Source organism: Scomber japonicus, chromosome 11 (assembly GCF_027409825.1).
Source record: "Scomber japonicus isolate fScoJap1 chromosome 11, fScoJap1.pri, whole genome shotgun sequence".
In the NCBI taxonomy this organism is placed as follows: Eukaryota; Metazoa; Chordata; class Actinopteri; order Scombriformes; family Scombridae; genus Scomber; species Scomber japonicus.
In genome coordinates this window covers 13527316-13548341 of record NC_070588.1, presented here as the reverse complement: position 1 = coordinate 13548341, position 21026 = coordinate 13527316, and the positions used below count along the sequence as shown (strand labels likewise).

Genomic DNA, 21026 nt, shown 5'->3' with positions numbered 1-21026 from the left:
AGGTGTTCCCTCAGTTGAACCCATCTCTAGATGACCAGCCATGGACACAGTTTGGAGAGGAATCCCCTAAGGAAAAAAAACCCTGATTGTTGTGTATTGTGAACTGAACTTTACTGTCAGTCTGCTCAGCTCCAGAGACACAACAGGTGTATGTGTGAATGTGAGTCAAGACAGAAGCAGACTAAAAGCTAGAGAAAGTGCCCACCCAGCAGCAGCAGCAGCAGTAAGAGTAGCAGTGGGCTAAGCTGATTACAGCCAGATAACCCAGATTAGAGCAGGGGCTCAGTCTGCACTGGACAAAGAAACAACTCTGTTGCCATACACTGCTGCCTTGTTCATTATCACTCAGATGGAGACTTTCACTCAGTGTATTCTCATACCAGACATGTTTTCCACAAAGTTTCAATGACCCCGAAAATGATCGGCACTGTTGGAGCGCCAAACCTCTCAGGGGAAAGTCTCATGAAAGATGTGCTCCCCTTCTCTTCTCCATATGGCCTGATTGCACTTGCGCTGGGAGACTAATAGTAGTTTCAAACCTAATGACACAGACTGTCACATCACATGTCTTGATGAGATTACACAGCCACTAATCAGTTTGACTATTAATTATTCATCTGTGCAGTTCATGAGCCCAGTGGTGCACAGATAGGATACAGACGTGACAGCTGCGCTTGGGTAAGGTGTGACCTTGACCTCACACAAGGTTTTAGGGAAATAACATTTAAATACACAAGAAACATTTGTCAATTGCTCAGCTCAATACAACATGTAAAATTTTAAACACTATCTGACTGAGAAGAAGCATGTTTGACATGAAAAGTCAAACGTGTATGAGCCAACATTACAGAAAAAGCAATAACATGACAGGATATCAGGAACCTGACATTTAACGATGCCCTCCAGACATGCACATAAAATACTCTACTTTGAATAACTATGTCTAACTTGATTTTTTCACAAAAAACAGGCACCCTGTTAAAATCCTTAAAATGGCATCTGCTTTCTCCCCTATTAAAAATGCTGGAATCTATGAATATGCAAATGTTAATTTGAAAAGTTTTCCTCAACTAGAGGCTTCAGATTTCCACATCATATGTATGTAAAGTGTAAATACCAGAGCACCACTGGCTATAAACTAGTTGTGATGTCACAAATCACAAACTCAGATTGAAGGTGAGCAGACAAACTTTACACATTCAGCATATGAATGTGAAAACAGGCTTCTAGCGTCAAATTGCATATTAATCATTTTGCAGAGTGAAGCTCAAACATCAAACTGAAAAAAACATGAAAAACAGATTCGAGTGGAGGATGATTTTAAACACTTTTGCTCAAGTAAAGAAATTCAAAAACTGAATAAACTAAAGCATATACCTTAAAAATATCACTAGAGCTGCAAAGATTAGTTGCTTAATTGATAGGGGAAAAAAATGGTTACCATTTTAAAAATCTATTTGTAGTTTATTTTAAAGCAAACATATATACCCCAGTTCCTGATTATTTGCTGTTTTTTCTTAGTTTTATGTGATAGAAAATTAAATATCTTATGGACAGTTGGGTGAAAAAATTGGCAATTTGAAGAAGTCTGAAGAAGTTTTAGAGTTTTCAAATGTTTTATAGAAAAATAGAAAATAATCTGTATATTAATCTATAATGAAATATCACACAAATACACACTTTGGGTCAAAGCTTCCCAACATGGTGACAAACTCACAGCTTCAATAAAAGAAAACAAGGCTTTCAAAAAATGGTCAAGCTCAAGATTTTTATTGTTATCATCTTCTGGTGCAAGACATGCTCCAACAGACCATGAACATACAGTACACAGAACAAACGTGCTTTGCTCTGACAAACACGTGACGATTTCAATGTAGAACTGTCGATGACACCAAGACTGACTTTCCCGCAGGTCAAATCCAGTCTGTATAGTTACAAGTAAGGCTAAAAAAAATGTGTCTGGCACTATAATGTGAGCATGAAAGCACTAGTTGCATCCTAACATCCAGTTGCTTAATTAGTACTGTGCTGGTTTGACTTGAATTCCAAACGATGATTAAACCTTGTGATCAAATCCTCAAATCCTTCGCTGGTGGGAAACAACGTATGAACCAAGCCAGAGACGATACACTATTTTCTTAAATCGGGTCCAATATGTAATAACGCCATCATCTAAAGTATTTACACAGTTCAAACACACTCCAAATCTCACTTTCTTTTCAAATAAATCTTTAAAACATTCAAAAATCCAAACTAAACTAAAATAAAACTGTTACTTGAAACTATGTGATCATCAAATAATGCTGCTGCGTAGCTAGACCTCAAAAGTCTGTCGCTGTAGAATCCACTTGTGTGTTTTTCTGTGCTGCTGAACAGCTACGCAGCCAATACTGAAGCAGTATTCTAATAAATACTTTAGGCAGCTAACGCAGGATTATGAAGCCGACTGGTCTGCTAGTCAGCCTAAACATAGAGGTAAAGTCTTAAAGTCTAAAACTTCACATTTACAATGAAACAGCAGCCATTAGTTTTAGATCAGTAGTCCACTAAAAAGTGTTCACACTTATAGCAGCCATGAGAAGTAGTTCAGGAGCTTGTAGGACACTTGTTCTAAAAAAAGAAAAAAAAAAGGCTTAAACTCCATGTTGATGTCTGTAGAAGATGAAGATGAAGCTTTACTTCTTCTAAAACCAGGCTACAAGTGTGGTGATCAAACTCCTGCTTCATCAAATATAACCAACTCAATGTGTTCTCTGTACCTGTTAATTTTTTAGAGCTCACAGTTATTTATGCATGATGACAAAACAGGAGGAAATGAAGTTCATTAACAGGTGTTTTGATAAAGAAATGCAGATGACAAGACCGTCTACAGACTGTGAGCTGATATTAGCCTGAAATTAAAACTTGGTCAGTGTTCTTAACTTGAGTGTTTTAGGGTACCTCACTCCAAATGTTTAGTAAATGTTTAAGGTAAAAATATTCAATATTTACACAAATAAAATTGTTGCTTCAATCCAACAATATGAAATTTAAAAAAAGGGAAAAACAACTCCCTAAAGCTGATTCTGGGAAACTCATGAATCTGTTTAACTTTTATTGCAAGGCCATAAATGGGGAATATCTCAACCAGTGAATTGTTAATACTGCTGAGTTTAACGTCGTCTGGAGTGACTCCTGTCTCTACTTGTGCTGTGTCTCCTGTATTTTCGACTGTACCGACTTTGACTCCCCCTGTCTCTACTTTTATTGCTGCTCCTGGAGCTGCCTCTGCTGTATCTTCGGTGGCTATGTCTGTGGCTCCTTCCCCTGCTGTAACTCCTCCCACTGCTGCTCCTGCTCCTGTCCCGGCTGGAGCTGGTGCTCCTGCTGTAGTGGCTGTGGCTGCGCCTCCTGCTGCCGTGGTGACTGGAGCTCCTCCTGTGACGGCTGGAGCTCCTCTTGTGATGGCTGGAGCTCCTTCTCCTCCTGCTGTAGCTATGAGAGCGTCTCTTCCTGCCCCGGCTCTGGGAGCTCCTCTCTTTGTTGGAGCGGTCCCCCCGGTCTCTCGCCCTCTCCAGGCTGTGTTTGCTCCTCACCGCGTCTTCCCTCCTCTGCTCCCTGTCTTTCTTCCTGTCTGTTCCTCTGTTTTTCCCTGAAACCTGGGAGTGCACATTAGATTTGGACGCCTGCTTCTCTTTGCTCTCAACTGCTCTCACTCCATTCACGTGGCCCAGAGCTCCCAGCATTACATCATCATCGCCGGGATCTGAGGCCTCGTCCCTCATCACAAGTCCAGCCTCGTCCTGAGTGTCTGAATGTCTTGTGGTTTTCTCGCTTGTCTTCTTCAACATGTTGCACAGCAGTCTCTCCCTGAGCTCCTTCTCTCGTCGCTGGAGCTCCAGTGCTCTGTCCTTCTCCACCTCCACCCTCCGGAGCTCCTCTTCCTGCTTGCGTCGACAGGCTTCTAGCTGCTGAAGTCGGGCCAACTCCTCCTTCTGTCGCGCCTGCTCCTTCCTTTCCTGTTCCTCCCGTTCCGCTCTCTCTTTCTCCTGCTGCTGCTGCTTCAGGGCCTGTGGAGGAAGAGGAGACAGTGTAGGTAAAGATGAAAGAAACAAAAAAGATGAAAAAAAAGAAAAAAGAAAATAATATGCTGTCATTGATCATGTTGTACAAGCTGGAGATTAAAGCTTCTAAATAGTTCTGCACCAGCATTAAATCCAAAATCAAGTTAGTCGGGGTGAGATGCTGTGCTGACTCAAATCCTCTATGAAACAATGTTACAGTGTTGTCAAATTATTATTATTTTTTTTTACAAATCACACAAGCTCCTTATTATTGCAAATTATTAAAAAGTTATTCTACTGTGAAACAGGCAGAGATGATTAGCCAGTTTTTTCTCTAGAGGTAACAAAATCACCCCAACCAGCACCTTCAACACTAACATAATTAACACTAACAAAAATCTATTTCCATAATTTTTGTCATCATGAAGAAAAAGCAATAAACACATTTGCAAAACACAGAAGTTCAAAGACAGTACAGCTAAAGGTGTAAACCTGGGAAGTGGAAAAACAGATTCAAAGTATAGAAAACTTTATATCATGCATTTTTAATTGTGTTTAATTCGTACAAAAAAAAGTGCAGTAAAGTTCTAGTTTTACTGGAGGATATGTGCTGGACTATTTTTTTGGCCAACTGCAAACTGACTTCTTGGAGTCTTGTATTCATATTTTACGTACGGTTATGAGAGCAGGAAAATGCATAAGCACATTTCCAAAGTGTCAAACTATTCCTTGAAAAAAAGGTGAACCCTAACATAAAAACCCAACTGTCCAAGCAAACCTTCTAGTTCAGACTGCGTACATGTTTATATCATCTCATATTTGCTGTATTTTGTTATGCGTTTTCTTTACTATCAATATTAAATTTAAACTCCTAACTGTGGAACATTTTGTGGAAACAATGCTCAGATGAAGTTCAGTAACACAGCATGTTTGCAGGTCCAAATGTCCTAAATCAGAAGTGTACTGTTGTACAGCATGTATGTATACTCATTTGGATGCGTTTTGTGTATGTTTGTGTACATGTGTACCTTGGCTCTGGCCAGCAGCTCAGCGATGAGCCGAATAGATTCCAGGTTACGCTGAGCGAGCAGCAGTCGCCTCTCCTCCATGGCGATTTTCATCTGCAGCTTCTTCTGCTCTTCCTCCTGCTGTCGCCTCACTTTCTTCAGGTTCCTCCTCTCCTCTCTCTCCCGCAACTTCTGCTCTCGCTTCCGCAACCTCTCCTCCTTCCTCCTCTCCTTCTCCTCCTCTTCCTGCTCCTTCTGTTTCCTGAAAAAAAAAACAAGTTTAGCATCTGTGAGAATCTGTTGATATATTAGCTTAAACAGAGCTGGGTAGCAATGTATGATTACTTTTCTTAATACTTACTAGAGTGAAAAATTCATAGTTCAAGCCTGGCAATAAGGATATATTTATCACCCAAAACAAAAATAACAAAAATGTCACTTCCATCTTACTGATGACCCTGAATTAATATTCTTCAAACTGAGTTGATTTCCTCCCACAGAAACCTAGTTAATGGTACATTAGAGGGAGTAATAGATGAGAAAAAGTGAAGTTTCTCTTGGTGAAGTATTGTTTCTGTTTAAAAAAAGAAGCACTGAAATTGATTTTCTGACATTTTAAAAATGACTGCTGTCTTCACAATAATTAAATATTGCTCAGTTTAAACCTATAATACCTTTAATAAAAAGGGTGAGTTGGGGACGGGTGTAAGTCTAAGGCAGGTCTATTTACTGAGACAGTGCCAATGACAGAACTACACTATATAACATCAGTATGAAAACCATTTCTCCATAAAGACAAGGTTTGCCTTCACATTATATTCACATTAAGTGTAAAAACAGCAACTATTTTACATTTTCTTGTGTTATAACTGGGAAGGAAATGTTTATAATGCTGTGCTGAACCCAAAAATATAGCATGCAATAGCGTCCTTTTTCTAATATGTTATAGATTTAGAATGAATCATTTTATGTATTAATACATAGCATTCCTACATGTGTATGCTTATGATGCTTTTATACTATTTGCATTACATTCAGGCAACTATGTATGCATTGGAAAGTAGAGTTTTCATTGTGAAGACACAGGAAGTGTTGTTGTTCTGAAGTGTGTTGTGGAGATGGCTGTCACTAATAAAGTAGTCACCAAGTAACTTCAGAAGGTTATCTTCTTGTCGAGTAACACTTCTGTCATACCTCTCTTCCTCCTTGCGCCGCTCCTCCTCTTCCTTCTCCCGTCGCTTCTGCTCCTCTCTCTGCCGCTCCAGCTCCTGCAACTTCATCCTGTCCAGGCTCCTCCTCTTCAGAGCTGTCTCACTCAGGTGCTTGCTGGTGTCAAAGGCCACCTGGAGAAAAAAACACATACACAAAAGCTCAGGTACAGCGCTTACAAAAGCTCCCCCAATGTTTAAGCATCTATGATAAACAGTCTTGTCTAGGTGGAGGATAAAATCATTACTACTTCATCATCATCATGTGTGACTGACTTACTTCACTCTACCAGCTTCATATCAAACTTACCCTGTGAGTAAATAGATAAAACTGAACAGATTTATAGGAAGAAAATATAATGTGAATCACAACAGCTTGATGTTTTATAGTCCACAGCTATAGAGTGATATAGTTTGATAGTGTAATTATATTGTGCATTATAACACAATGTCTTGGTTAGCACAGACACAGCACAATACTGATCAGGCAGGGTTATGAAGACTATTATTTACCAAATACTTTATGTGACAGGCAGGACTCTGTTCAGCTAAAGATTGGTAGAGATTATAAGAAGCTTTATCGTTCTGTAACCATCTAATTAAACCACAGACCTAACCTACAATATTGTCTTTTGTTCCCTCATCACTCTATACCGACCCTCCGTACCTTCTTCTATCCTCCTTTAGATTTCACAGTGAGGCTTTATTCTGTGGATTAAGGGACCTGCCCTGTCCTCCCCCTCAACCCCATCTCATGATCTGAAATGATGATGATGCAGCTCTAACTCTCATTCCACTAAAAGGTCTTAAAGCTGCTACGTGACTCTGAATAACACAATCTCATTGCTGAAATCTGCTCATCTACAATTCCACTAGTGTAGCTGCAGCTCACTTGTGGCCTCACACATAAAACATGTCTGATACTCCAACCCAAAAATTACAACGTGTCCAAAAAACGATCAAAGAGATTGAAGGCATGTCAGATACCAAAACGCTGCACTTGGGCGGTATCTAATTTTTTATACCTTACTGACATTTCATAAGGACACATGAAAAAAAAAACTATAGCCAGCTGGTTATAGAGGTCATTGTAGGATGAATGAAATTGTCTGACACTGTATTGATTTTTTCTTTATCACACAAATTGGCAACATCATTCAAACCGTTTCAGAATAAAAATCATTTAAAGCTTGGTAATTTATCCATTCAAAACAATATCTGATGCTGTGAATATGTAACTGTCTAGAGGAGCGTATGTAATTTTGACAGTATTGAAAATCATAAATGCAGGATTTTACATACCCTGGTATACTGTAATAACTTAATACTGTCCAATCCGGACTTGTAAAGCTATGAGTCTGCTACAATCATTTGACTCTCCGCATTGACAATCAGAATTTAAAAAGTAGAAATTCAACATCAAGCTAGAAAGTAATCTCCCAGGAAGATGGGTTTGAAAGTGTTTAGTATTTGTTTGGGGACATAGACTGTTTGGCTTTGCCCTCATTATCAGCACCTAACCATGGCTTGATTGAAATCAATGAAGCGTTTCTGTTTTTTTTGTGAAATGCTGGCGTGAACATGACCCTATCACCAGTTAAGACTGCAGTTCTCAGTATGTTACACTGTGATTTGATCATATAGCATTCACACAGGAACCCTAGAAAAGTCCCCATTTGTACCTTTTTTCCAGAAGGCAGACTGTGTCAGTGATAAATTGTTTGACAGGGGTGAAGCTGATATTTAATTAAGTATTCCAGCTCTTCTCTTTGGCACTGTCTGAGCTGTATTTTCACTTAGTGCTAACATTTCATTTTTAGGTACGGGCCAGGTGTTGAGGAGGAGCGAACCAGCTGGATGGTTGGCATGTGACAGCAAGGAGCATGGACTAGGTGGGAGGGAGTGCTGGAGAGGAAAGTGCCCTGGACTGACATCTGGCGGGCAGAACCACAGCGTATCAAGTTCATGGTGCAAGCTGTGTATGAGGTCAGAAAATCTCTACATTTGGGGAAAGAGTGAGTCTCCATCCTGTCTTCTCTGCCCTGGAAAGGGTTCGGCTTGAGCATATCCTCAGCAGCTGCCCAAAAGCTCTTGGAGAGGGCCACTACCGCTGGTGACATGACCAGGTACTAAAGTCAGTGACGAAGGCCATCTCTAAAGCCTTGACCAGTAACAAAAGGCTGCAGGCACTGGAACATCACATTTGTAAAGGCTGGAAAGAAACAACAGCCTACATCACCAGCTGGTCGGCTCTCCTCAGCATCAGACTGGGAGCTGCGAGTTGACCTAGACGGGCAGCTCAAGTTCCTGGACCACATCACAGCAACCTCCTTGAGGCTAGACATGGTGCTTACATGTGCCTCTTCTAAGCAGGTGCTCCTAATGGAGCTAATACTGTCCCCAGGAGGACAGCATAGAAGATGCAAATGAAAGGATGTGGTCCAAGTATCAAGATCTGGTGGAGCAGTGTCAGAGTCACACCTGGAAAGCTCCCTGTGAGCCCATCAAGGTGGGGTGTAGAGGCTTTGCCAGTTGCTCATTGTGTGTAAGCTCTACATCCTTCTTGGCATCACAGGAGCTGACAAAAAGAGAGCCGATAAAGTCATAGAGGCTGAGGAGAAGGCCTCTAGGTGGCTTTGGATCATTAGGTCCAAACTGTGGGCCGATGCTACTGGGACACAAGTCAGAGTTCTGATCAGCCCTGACTGGGTCGCCTGAGTGAAGGTGTCTGATGTTACAAGACCCGAAACACCCGCTGATTTCAAGAACATCACTGATGATGTGTCCCAAAAACCATCACTGGCCAAACATGCCAGACTATGAGAGATGAATAAAGCCATTTCAATTATTATTCTAATTGAAAAAATTAATAAAAGTATTAAGTAAAACAAATCACCCCTTAAATGTGTTCCTGACAAAACCATTAGTGTGTAGATGATGCTTCACAGTACCTTGATGTTGCAGGCCACTGCCTTTCCATCTTCTCCTTTCAGCATCAGCTTCATGCTGCGCATAGTGTCCATGGCCTTGGTGAAGCCACAGTACTCCTGATACTGGACATACGCCTCAAAGTTCAAATGACCCCCGAAACTAAATGTATTGAAGTTCTTGTCCAGCATCTCCTCCCTGTATGGGTCCAGCATCGGGATGTCAACATTTCGTACCTACAATCAAAAGATTTTGCATTCATTAAATTGAATAAAAAGTTAGTTTTGTCTCATTTCTCTAATATTGATGATGTGATAATATTCTGAATATGACTTTTAATGATTGTGTGCAATTTTCAATGCTACAGTCACAGTCAGTCAAGCAGTTTGAAGGGGGCAGTCAGAGCTCTACACAGGAGGGACTTTTCACCCTAATCTTTATTTTACTTACAGGAGGGAATGATTCTGGAAAAACATTAAGTAATTCTAAAATTTGTACAGATATAATTTCATATCAGGCCATTATGTAACTGTGGTGAAAGCCACATTACATGAGTTGTTTCTGGTTGAATATAAACTTTCCTTAAAATAAAGGGACTAACAAATTACATATTTGAAACCTGTATTCAAGTTAGTTAGAAAGAGACAGATGTCGCACCTTGCCAAACATCTGGAAGACAGCAATGAGGACCTCCTCAGAGGGACGATCTGGGAACTGACTGTCCTTCTGGCTGAACCAGCGGCAAGGGAGCCCTTCCAGGTGAATAGTGTCAGGCCTTTCTCCCGGCACAGTCTCATTCATGTCCTTGGCATCTCGGAAGAATGAGTCCCAGTCATGCCGTGTTGGGAAGTCCACTTTGTTCTCTACTGCACGAACCTGAGGAAAGAGACAGAGAGAAGGACTGATATACATTAAGTTGCTAGGTATTACTGACTTAAACTAATGCACTCTATAGGAATAAACTGCAATAAATCCTTCATTCTTGAATGTTATAATGTTTATGAAATTGCCTGAAGAAGCGCAGACACTGTGCATTGTGTTAACTCACACAACACATTATAAACACAACTGTCTGAATCAAGACTGTACTTTCTGCCACAACATTAACTAGTGATAACTCCAATAATACTAAGCTCACTATAGTTTCAAAAGGATCTTTTGACAGCAGATTTACTCTCCTTGATAAAAGTAAGGTCAATAAAATATGACTCATATATAACTCAATGCAAATTGACCACCGAGAAATGGTAGGTACTGAAGACAGCAAATATCCAGCTGTAAAGACAGCTTTACCTTCAGTACATCAGTAAATCCACTTAGTTTGATGCTCTTCCCATCCAGTCGGCTCAGCAGGCCCTTGACCACTGTTTTGTTTTCCACCTCGCCCTCAAAGCGGATGAAATCCATGGTGCTCTTGGAGATCCGCAGGACTGAAAACTGCTCAGGAGCTACCATGGCCTTCACCCTCTCCATTACCTCCCAGTTGGAAATGCTCTTGCCTGGCAGCTTGAGCTGGGGCAGTGCCACACTGACGGTCATTTTGGCGATGGGCTTGAGGTACAGGTTGTACTCAGCGGAGAGGCACACTGCCTCTGTAGTATCGTGGACAATGGTGGTCATTGTTACAGACAGGTTAGGAAGCTGCTGAAAGGTTAAACAGACAAGACTGTTAACACAAGCTATCATCTTGAAATAAACATGAATTTGTTAGATTTAAAAAAATGAATCTGCTTTGACTAACAATTTACGTCTGATGCAGTTTTTTCACAAAAAAAGTTGTTTTAATTTCTTAAATCTACAACTCCTCCTTTTCCCGTATTAAAAATGACCACATCTATGAATAAACAAATACTTTTTTTATTTAAAAAGTTTAACTACTACTACATGATATCTCCTATTTTACTGATTATCACATACATTATCAGTGTATGTGCACTGGTGGCTTCAAGTTTCCATATCAGACTTGTGTACACACCATACTGTACACACAAGTATTTGTGATGTCTCAAAAGTGCTCACAACTACACACCCTTAAACTGAGATTTTCGGGGAGTGCAGAGAAACCTTCATCATTTAGCACTAAGATATTATTGGTATTGATTAAAGTAAGAAGGATCAGGCTTTTGGGAGGACACTAACATGTTATGTTCATGTTTACAATGGCTGTCTTCCCCTGCTGTCCCGCCATGTCACCCGTGTTGCCACTAGTTACAAATGACTTTAGACATAAGTAGTAGATAGGCAGATGTACCAATTGACTGATTGTGGTGTGTGTGTGTGTGTGTCACAAATTGCATTTATAATATAAGAGGGGGAATCATATTTTGGTATATATGAAAACCAACCCAAAAAAATCTGACTCCCCATCAGTGTCTTCCCTGTGGCCACTAGAGGCAAATATGTCCAGATACGTCAGCTAAGACATTTTTCTTTGTGTCAAACCTGGATGTTTTTTTGTTGTTGTTTTTTTTAAAATATAGCCTAAGAGAGGATTTGGGGTTATCTTGCAGTAAACCGAAGATAATAAGACTGTTTACAGTAAACAAATTTAAACCGAAGCGGAGATTGCGGCTAGCTCATAATGCGTTCAAGAGAAGGAGAATCACATTTGCGAGGGAGTCGAAAAATTCTGTAACACCGTTATAAAGAGAAACCACGACACATTCGGCTGAGAGACACTAATTAACACGGCCACTCATTACATCGAAACACCAGGTCGTGTTGACTCACTTAGCAACCGACTCATTTCAAACGACGCCGAAGGAGCATCGTAGTTTACGTTTAACCATAACGACTAAACGTGACTAAAGTATTGTTTCTAGCTTGATTATTAACCTTGTATACGTGAAAACTATTCAGGTTCATAGCAACATTAGCTAATGTTAGGCTAGTTAGCTTTAAGTGATCTGTAACTGTATCCTTTTAGCATTTCGACATCTTCCGTCTCTATTACAGAAAGTTGTTCTAACATCAACAATCACCATATAGTTATCTGCCACGTACCTAACAGTAGTTAGCCTCCTGGTGAAAATGAAAAAAAAAACCCAACAATCGTATTGTAGTCACTTATGGAGAGACTAACACTGCAAAGAAAATGATCAAAATACATGCCACTTCCGCACATCTTCAACTTTGACCTTAAAGGAAGCAACATATAGCACAAAGTAGTCATCATTTCAAAACAGCGCCACCATGTGGGAAAATGCATAATAATAATAATATATAAATTCACACATCACTTTATTAGGCGATTTAATTAAATCCAATACAATCGCTCTGCCATTATTTCCACTTTTATAAAGCTTATACATGTTAAATATATACAGTTTCTGTTGACATTATCAGAAAGTTGATAATTCACATCAGTTATCAATTATCACCAATTAACAAAAAAAACAAAACAAAAAAACAGGAGACAGACAAATTCATATAACAGTACAAATGTGATATTACACATAAGAAGTGAATAGATGCACAATTGTATACTGGTACTTCTGATAAAAAAAAATAAAAAAAAATAATAACCTGACAAGTGGGGAAGAGACTGTGTGTGTTTGGCTTTGGTGGAGGGTGAGTACGTGTGTAGGAGGGGAAAAGAGACAGAGAGAGGAAGCAAGAGGTACTGTGTACTGTGTGTGTGTAGTGTGCGCTATACTGCTTACTTGATGGTAGCAGTGAAAGGAGTCTCTTGCTGTTTTGGTTGGGGTCCTTGATGTTCTTTCCAGTTTTCTTCATGTAGACCTGCAGATGCACTGAGCAGCTTTGGTGACTCTCTGCAAGGATTTGTGTTCCTGCTTGGAGCTGTTCCCATTTGAGGCCCTGATGCAGCCAGAGAGTAAAAAGTGTGGAGTGCACTTTATTGGAAAGTGTTCCTAGTATTTTGCCCCCCTTATATATGTTAATGGCATTAACAAAATATTAGGAACACTTTTCAATACACCAACACAACAACCTTAAAAATCACCTTTCTGACAATGCAAAAAAAGTGTGTTATTATTACTATTGCTAGTAATAGTAGGGATAGTGGTAACGATAATGTTTTCCATCCTCTGTGTGAACCAACTGAATTTTTTAGAGCAGCAACTAGCTTCTCGATTAATTGATAATACACAATATACACTTTGGTTATTGCACTTATGTTTATATGAACCCTGTTAAGGTACACTTTTCCTTTCTAGTATTTTAACTATTGCGTAATTTCATCCTGTCTTTTCTCTGTGATGTGTGTGCTTTAAATTTTTCTGATTTGAACTGACTTTGATGCAACTAATCAGTCATTCAACTAGTCATTTCAAGCATTACCCTAACAACCACATCCCATATTTCTTCACAGGACTGATGCAGAATTGTCATGAGACAAAAGAGAAGTCAGCTGACAGTGCACATTTCTTACTTGTTTGATGCATATTTAGCCTTGTTAGTGAGAACTTACTGTAGACTGAGGATGAAGGTTTGTCATTATCACTGTGGTAACTGTTTGTTGAGAGAGAAAGAGAGCGAGAGACCTGGGTAGATTGGACATGGATTAGTCCAACAGCAGAGGCCCCAGGCAAAAAAGTTGGCACAATTTCCCTGAAAAGATGGCAGAGGAATTTACATAATAGGCATTACTCTCTTCACTGTGTATGTAGGTCAGTAGCTGCAGCCTCTCTGCTCTGTCCCCATCAGTAGTCATCTAACAGATAGGCTGCCTAAGGCAACAAGACTATAGAAGCCACAGGCCCGGGAAAAAGCTCTGGCCTTCAGTGACCTCTATAAATTTTTTTTGACAGGATGAAGGAAATAACAGAGATAAGACAATGTTAAAAGCCAGCTCTGACTTTAGAGCATTTACATTTACCAAAGCAATGTGTATAATATGTAATGGCTGCTAACATCCCATCTTTATATGGTTGATTTGTCCTGATAAACATGAGGCGGAGAACAGATTGACCAAACAAGCCAGAGGAACATCAACCTGTAATAAGAGGAAAGTCAACACTGTGGTTGTGTGCTCTAGTCGAGGTGCTGAGTAAACTGGAAATATACCACATCCCTCTCACATAACTTCCTCTATTTTTCCCCAAGTGACATGTTGGGGATAATATGCTCAACTGCCTAATGAGAAATATCAGAGGTGCTGTCCTCCTTTTAAATCTTGTTTTTAATATACTAACAAAACTTGGAGAAACTTGCCTTTTAAATAGTTACATTTTGTGTCTCTCATCCTAACACCAACATCATTTTGAACTAAACTAGATCAACGTAGGCTTGAGATCACTCAGAGGACATTTGGCCTGTGCAACAACTGAGGCACACATATGGACACTCGCACGAACGCACACAACAGGTGCAGAATAAGGACTGGCTTTGAATGTATATTGAGTGCAGTGTTACACAGGCAGACTGTGGACAGGAAGCTGTGGCTATTCTGTAAATGCGGAACCAAAGCTGGCACAGGGGGGTCATCAGATCATCAATTATTCAGCACCACCAGACAAGGACAATCAGTTGGTGTCAGCAGGAATGACAGATGAAATAGCCGGCTTCATTTGGGGACTTTGGTCCATTCACTCTGAACTCCAGGCCAGTGTCCAGAGAAGGAGTATTGTTCCTCAAAATCTTGTCTCAAACTCTGACTACTGACATTGCGTTCCTATGAAAATCTGTAAATGTGTTAACTTGTATTATTGTAAGAACTCAACAAAGCATTAAGTTTAGTTTTATGATAACACATGTTGCTTTATTTCATAATAAAGCATGAGACATGAGGAGGAAGATGACAGTGGCTCAGTAACTATGCATGGCATTTTCTCACCATATAGTATAATAACTTCACAGTATTTAACAAATAAGACAGACACAGTGACTTACAGACATACAAAAATTGACAGTGCACTACTTTTACATTTCCTCTATTCATGCATCTGAAAAAGTGACATCAAAGAACATCTGTATAATACATTTCTACATCAAAGGTGTCAACCGCATGATTACACAAAGCCCTATGAATTGAGTACAAAGGCTACAACCCAAAATACAAAGGGAACATTCATGAAATCAAGGATGCATCAGTGAGCTACTGATGCAATAGTCAGAAATTGTAAGAAAGGTTCACACACTTTGGAAAACAGTCAAAAAGTCAATGTGCACCTCAGCTAAACAAACAGTATATTGTGGTGTTGAGTCTTTACTATTCAGAGATTACACAGACATGATTCACGAGTGAATGATTGTGTATATGCAATGTTAGACCAATACAAGAGGCCAACATAGGCCTTTTTTAACATATTAAATCTGATCCAGTGTGATAAGGTGGTCAGTGAATCAGTTTGTTTGATTGCATATTTACTAGAGAACTGATCAGTGTTACGCTGGTTGTCTATGAAAAGACATTTACCTGAACTTATCCCGGAATAACTGATTCACATTCACTTACAGTATTTACTTGATGCACCAATTTCTTAGGCATTGAAATAGATAATGAATGAATGAATGAAACAGTGAAATGGAAACTGGAAATCTGTAACCACTAAAAAAAATATCTTTTGGAGCTGCATATCAGCACAAAGAGGCTGAAATCTGCTATCAGTGATTAAACGCACCACAGAAAAGAAATGTTATAATGAGAGAATCAGATTAGGAAGATTTGAGGTACATTATAGGTAGTAGAAAAAGTTATATTACCAATATTGTCTACCACTGTGCTTCCACTATGTGAAACAGTCCTACAGTGTAACTGATCAGTTTCTTGTATAGGTAATTGGGTCTGACTAAAGTCATGGCAGTCTGGAAGTATCTCCCCTATCAGTGCAACTGACCGGCACTAAACCAACCTTTTATGTCCCTTTTGGTGAAAATGACCGATTTACAAAAGTGAAAGGTATATAGAAAAAAATGGGTTATTTGTACTTACTGTTTATACAATAGATTTTACATCTAAGGGGTGTAAGAGTTAGATTATATTGTGTGTAGGATATTTACATATACTGTAAGTATGACATGGGACCAAGAACAGATGTCATGGTTTTAGTTTGAGCAATTTCCTCCCATGATCACAAACTACCTTCAAAGTGTCAAAGTGCAAACGTGACAACTGTACATTTATGGTTTGGACATATAAGAATACTGTGGTAACAACAGTTTAAAGAGAATATTAAAATCTGCTACTTAAAAACATTCACATCACTGAAATTTAGTTTAAAAAAAACCTCAGCACCATCCAATCGAAGGAGGTTGAAATATAGAAAATTAGTTCTATAAATATATTACTTCATTTTCCAAACAGAAAGACGATTTTGGATAATTGTGGGATGAAACCTAAGTGCTGTTATCACCAGTGTGAGTCAAAAGCTAAAGTAAAAAGTTAGTACAATCCTGCCTGTTGCTTTTGTATTTGTGTGAACATGGTTCTAGTGTAAAGTATTAAACTAAGACACCTGGTGTAATGTTTGCAACCTGCTCTAACACAGAGCCTCAAAGATGTGTAGAAAACCCGACAAGCACCAAAAATCGTGTTCAAAACTCAATTTTGAACTCAATTAATTGTTCTACAAATAAAATAAAATGCTACGTGAACTATGCCCTCCTCTCAGTGATCGACATAAGTCTAATAAAAATAAAATAAAAATAAATTATTTTCTTACTAATTTAAACTCCTGTTATAATACAAACTTTAAAATCAGTGTTACACTATGTATTTGGATGTATACTATTAACTCTGGTCATAAATATATCACTGGTCAGAGTGGTGCAACTTCATCCAAACAGGTTGGACAGTGGTCTGGTTCGTAGAGGGCTGCTGGGTAGGTCCTCGCCTCTTCCCACCTCCCCTGTGTCCCTGAAGGAGGCGCTGTGGATGATCTGGGCTCGGTGGCGTCCCCGATGCAGCCGTGCGTTGAGCCTGCTCAGAGACGACTTCCTCTGTATCCCCCCTTTAGTCCTCCCGTTCCCGACCGCCTCCTCTGCTGCCTCAGCTGGTGGGTTCAGGAGGCGTAGTGGGTTCAGATTGCCCTGGAGCACTCTGGCAAACCGCCAGCTGCGCCCTCCACCACTGATTCCGTTTGTGTTTTCGTTGTCTGACTCAGCTCCCGGTGAGGTGACCACGCCCTCCTCGTGCAGGTCTGCCGCCACTGGTGGGGAGAGGTACTGGATGGCTCGCCTCCCGCTGTAGTCTCTTGCCTCAGGATCAGCCTCCCAGTCTGACAGCAACACGCGGACCACCTGTCAGTCACAGCACATCAAATGTAGAGAAACTTCAGACACAATGTCTTCTTCTTTAACTGTCAGTCATGCAGACTTTACAGGTGTAAGATTTCTCTGACAGTAATACTGTACATGTGTGATTATCAACTGAAACTGTGGCTCATTAATAATTAAAAACCTCAACATCTGTTACTGTCTTGTCACGCCTGTCTTGATCAATCCTGTTATTCATGTCCTTGCATGTTTCCCCCCCCCTTAAATATAGATTGTGGGAAAACTACCATGTGTAATTAGGCCAGGATGATGTGGACCAAATAAAATATCACAATATTTTTGATCAATATTACATCAATATTGTAAGGATGACTATTGTTGCTTCCACAAAATATTTACACAATGAGACTTTTGATAAATATTCATCAGTAATGTGGATATAATGACTAAGTGGGTAAAAGCAAATGATAGAATAACTAGAAAAGTCTGGCAAGTTCAGAAAATTAATTTTCCTGTAATGCAGACTTTAACACGGGAAAAGACAACATGTGTGCCATATCACGATATTACAATATTGACATATTGGACAACCCTTTGTGTAATGCTGAGGACAAGTATATATCTATTTCTTTGATATGACCAGAGCAGAGGCAGCATGTTATCCTGTTAAAGTCCCACCAAGGCTGGTGATTGGATGAACAGGGTGAACAGACCCCCATTCAGATAGACGTTATCAGACACTTCCTTTCAATATTTTTGACCAAATGAATAGCAAGTGGAATGTTGCAATAAAATCTTTATCTATAAAAAAGGTTACAACATTAAAATAGATATTTGTCAAAATCTAAGTTAAGTTACTTCATCCTTTCGAGGAGGAACCCAAAATGTTCTTTCTGTTTCTGTTTGAACAATTATCTGTGACTTCCCTGAGCAGGAGTAACACATGATACACAACTACCACCACCTTCTATGCAACTGACCTGTGTGTGTCCATGCATGGCTGCCAGGTGTAGAGGTGTATATCCAGCACTTGATCTGATGTTCACATTCACAGGCACAGCGTTCTCCTTGGCAAAGGCAAGTAGCTGGGAGAGCAGCTCAGCTTTGCCTTGCTTAGCTGCCCAGTGGAGGCAAGTGAAGCCGGTCACAAAGTCTCTCTTGGCCACCAGACTGGGTTCAACAGTTAGCAGGGGCTGCAGGCTTTCCCACAAGCCTTCTGAGGCGCACAGCATCCACTCGTGCTCCAGTGGATCAAGGGTCACTGAGGCACAGTCCTCGTCAGTGGCTGAGGAGAGGATTGAGGCAGAGTCGCCATCGCTTCTCACAGAGTCCCGGAGACGTGAACCACGGTTGATCAGAGACCTCCGAACCTGCAGAGGGAAAAACATGGGAATGAAGGAGGTAAACACTTTACAATATTGTTGTTTTTTTTTTACACCAGATACAGTATCATATTTTGTCTCATGCCACTGCTCATGCATTTGAAACAAACATCTTTCACATGGTTTCTCTCTAGCAAACGGAGTATCCTACCTGAGGAGAACTACTCATCATCAGCTCTATGAAGTTCCTGCGGCTTCCCTTCGGAGTATTGATATCGCCGACAGGGTCCAGCCCCTCCAATGCGCTGTCTTCAGATAGGCAGCTGGTCAGCATGGCCCGCTGTGACCCTTTGGATACCCTGCGAGCTCCTCTCAGTTGCTGGCTGTGGGACCCTCCAGGGTGCACCTGGTCCAATTCTGGAATGCCGATAATTGGGGCTGACTCTCGCCTCCTTCTGTCTCTCAGCTTCACCTCTCCTCCTCCTCCAGTAGAAGCAGGGGTCATTGTGCTGGTCTTATTATTCTGGGATGGGGCTCCAGGTTGCTCATTGCCGTTTGACTGCTTGTCATTGTCCAGACTGGCTGTTAGTGGACTGGTTGCTCCTGTAAAAACCATTGAACATATTAAATCCCCCTCACTGCCACCCAGCTCTGATACTGTATGACAGTTTGTACAGACTGGAGCACTGACAATGGTTGTTACCAACTCAATAGCAGCAGAGAAAAGCAGAAAAGAAAAGAAAACATTTCTGCTACACAAAGTTTTGCTTCCCTGTTATTTTTTTGCTTGTCTTGTGAGTCATTTACTAATCATGCTTTTCCAGGACCTACAAAATAGTCAAATAAAAACAAACAACGCCTTTGGTTAAAAACTAATCACAATCTTTTGATATGTGCTATCTGTGACAGGAGGTTGCTAAGTGGACATTGGTTAATTTCCAAAAAGGTTGGAAACAAATGGCCTATACATGAAATTACCTTAACTGATCCTTAAAAGCATTACATTAATTGTATCCCACACAAGTATGCATGACTATAGTCTTGTTAGTCCACTCTGTTTCCCTAAACTCTAGGAAAGCATAAAGACAATAATATATTTACATTAAAAGGTGTGGATAATGGGATTTAGGCGGGTGGCCTTCAGAAACAATGGCTAAACTGTGGTACCGGATATTGTGGTGGCCTTTTATTATTCAGTGGGCCAAGGTGAGAAATGTGCATCTAAACAAATAACTACATACACAGACAAAATGATAACATTAATATACATAGGTACAAGGGCGATTTTAGACCCTTTTTAGGGGTGCTCAAGTACCCTTTACTATGATCTCAGGACCCCTAAAAATAAATTATCATTGTATTTTTTTTCTAAAAATTCAAATGGTTTTATTAACAGTTTCAATGTAGCCTACTTTGGATAGTTCTGTCATTAATATTGTTTTTCCATCAGAGTTGATTAACTATCTTCGGGTCCTCTCTCTGTAGAAATCTGTGATTGTTTATTCTGAACTATTATTATTATACATTATAGTAGACCAAACTATTATTAATATTTCATCCAATGAAATTAGTCATTTAGCAGGGGGTTTGAACACTTGCAGGGCATTGTATGTCACATTCTCATTAGGAGCTGAGCCCCTCTAAAGGTCTGACCCTACAATCGCCCCTGCATAGATAGATATAACTAAATCCCACAGAGTTATCAAACGATAGGCTGTATATTAACACTTCATGGACAAAAGAAGAGGTTAAAGATAAGCAGAGTATCCTATATCCCGCACCTGTTTGCTCTCTGTTGTCAGCGTTGCCGTTGTCACAGTCGTTGTCCTGGAGATTACCGTTACCGTTGCTCTCGACGTGATCGTTGCTCTCTGCGTCCGTCCGCATCACCGACTCCGCCGTCAATTCACCACTTAAACACACGAATTTCACACCGTCCTCCACATTCACGAAACCCACCACGTCCACGATGCGTTTCAGCGTTTCACGATCCACCTCTTCCTTAGATGGATCATTTTCCTCCCAAATTGATAGGAAGTGATCGATCAGTTCCATCTGTCGGACCCTCCCTCCTCTCTCCATAAGGAACTCCTGCACGGCTTGCTGTGTGCACCGGGACTCCATCGTCATAATGGACGGTCCGAGCTGAGCGCAGAGACGGGTTATTTACACCGGAGCGTTTCGTAGAGCCTTCATGTTCACGCTGCTGTCAGTCGCTGATCTCTGCAAGGACGGATGACAGCATCCTCTCCTCTTGGCCTCCTCTCCTCTCCTCTCCTCCATGGGGTCGATCAGTGTCGAGGTCTGGCAGATAGGGGTCGCCGGAGCAACCGAGAAAAC

The 21026-nt window shown here is 40.4% G+C and overlaps 2 protein-coding genes across 3 annotated transcripts; both read right to left on the bottom strand.

The window, feature by feature from the left end:
- Positions 1-2710: 2710 nt before the first annotated feature.
- akap17a (A kinase (PRKA) anchor protein 17A) lies at positions 2711-12290 on the bottom strand. Of its 2 annotated transcripts, XM_053328625.1 has the most exons (7): positions 12190-12290; positions 10480-10778; positions 9844-10062; positions 9210-9422; positions 6245-6393; positions 5072-5312; positions 2711-4049 (listed from the first exon to the last, which is right to left on the bottom strand). In XM_053328625.1, exons 2-7 carry the CDS (start codon positions 10723-10725, stop codon positions 3153-3155), a joined length of 1965 nt encoding a protein of 654 aa, XP_053184600.1. In that variant the 5' UTR covers positions 10726-10778; positions 12190-12290; the 3' UTR covers positions 2711-3152. The 2 variants fall into 2 exon arrangements, with proteins under 2 accessions (XP_053184600.1, XP_053184599.1); XM_053328624.1 differs by lacking the exon at positions 12190-12290 and having other exon boundaries at positions 10480-10813.
- A 4633-nt stretch (positions 12291-16923) lies between these two features.
- On the bottom strand, positions 16924-20810 carry sowahca (sosondowah ankyrin repeat domain family Ca). The gene is made up of 4 exons (XM_053328923.1): positions 20468-20810; positions 18898-19289; positions 18345-18734; positions 16924-17388 (listed from the first exon to the last, which is right to left on the bottom strand). Exons 1-4 carry the CDS (start codon positions 20808-20810, stop codon positions 16924-16926), a joined length of 1590 nt encoding a protein of 529 aa, XP_053184898.1.
- Positions 20811-21026: the final 216 nt, after the last annotated feature.

Coding starts and splice junctions, on each gene's coding strand:
- akap17a (XM_053328624.1), bottom strand. CDS start 10,806: ATGACCACCATTGTCCACGATACTACAGAGGCAGTGTGCCTCTCCGCT. Junction 6,394..9,209: donor CAGTGGCCTGCAACATCAAG/GTACTGTGAAGC, acceptor TTTTTTCTCCAG/GTGGCCTTTGACACCAGCAA. Junction 5,313..6,244: donor CGGCGCAAGGAGGAAGAGAG/GTATGACAGAAG, acceptor TTTTTTTTTCAG/GAAACAGAAGGAGCAGGAAG.
- sowahca (XM_053328923.1), bottom strand. CDS start 20,810: ATGGAGTCCCGGTGCACACAGCAAGCCGTGCAGGAGTTCCTTATGGAG. Junction 18,735..18,897: donor TGATGAGTAGTTCTCCTCAG/GTAGGATACTCC, acceptor TTCCCTCTGCAG/GTTCGGAGGTCTCTGATCAA. Junction 17,389..18,344: donor CCATGCATGGACACACACAG/GTCAGTTGCATA, acceptor TGTGACTGACAG/GTGGTCCGCGTGTTGCTGTC.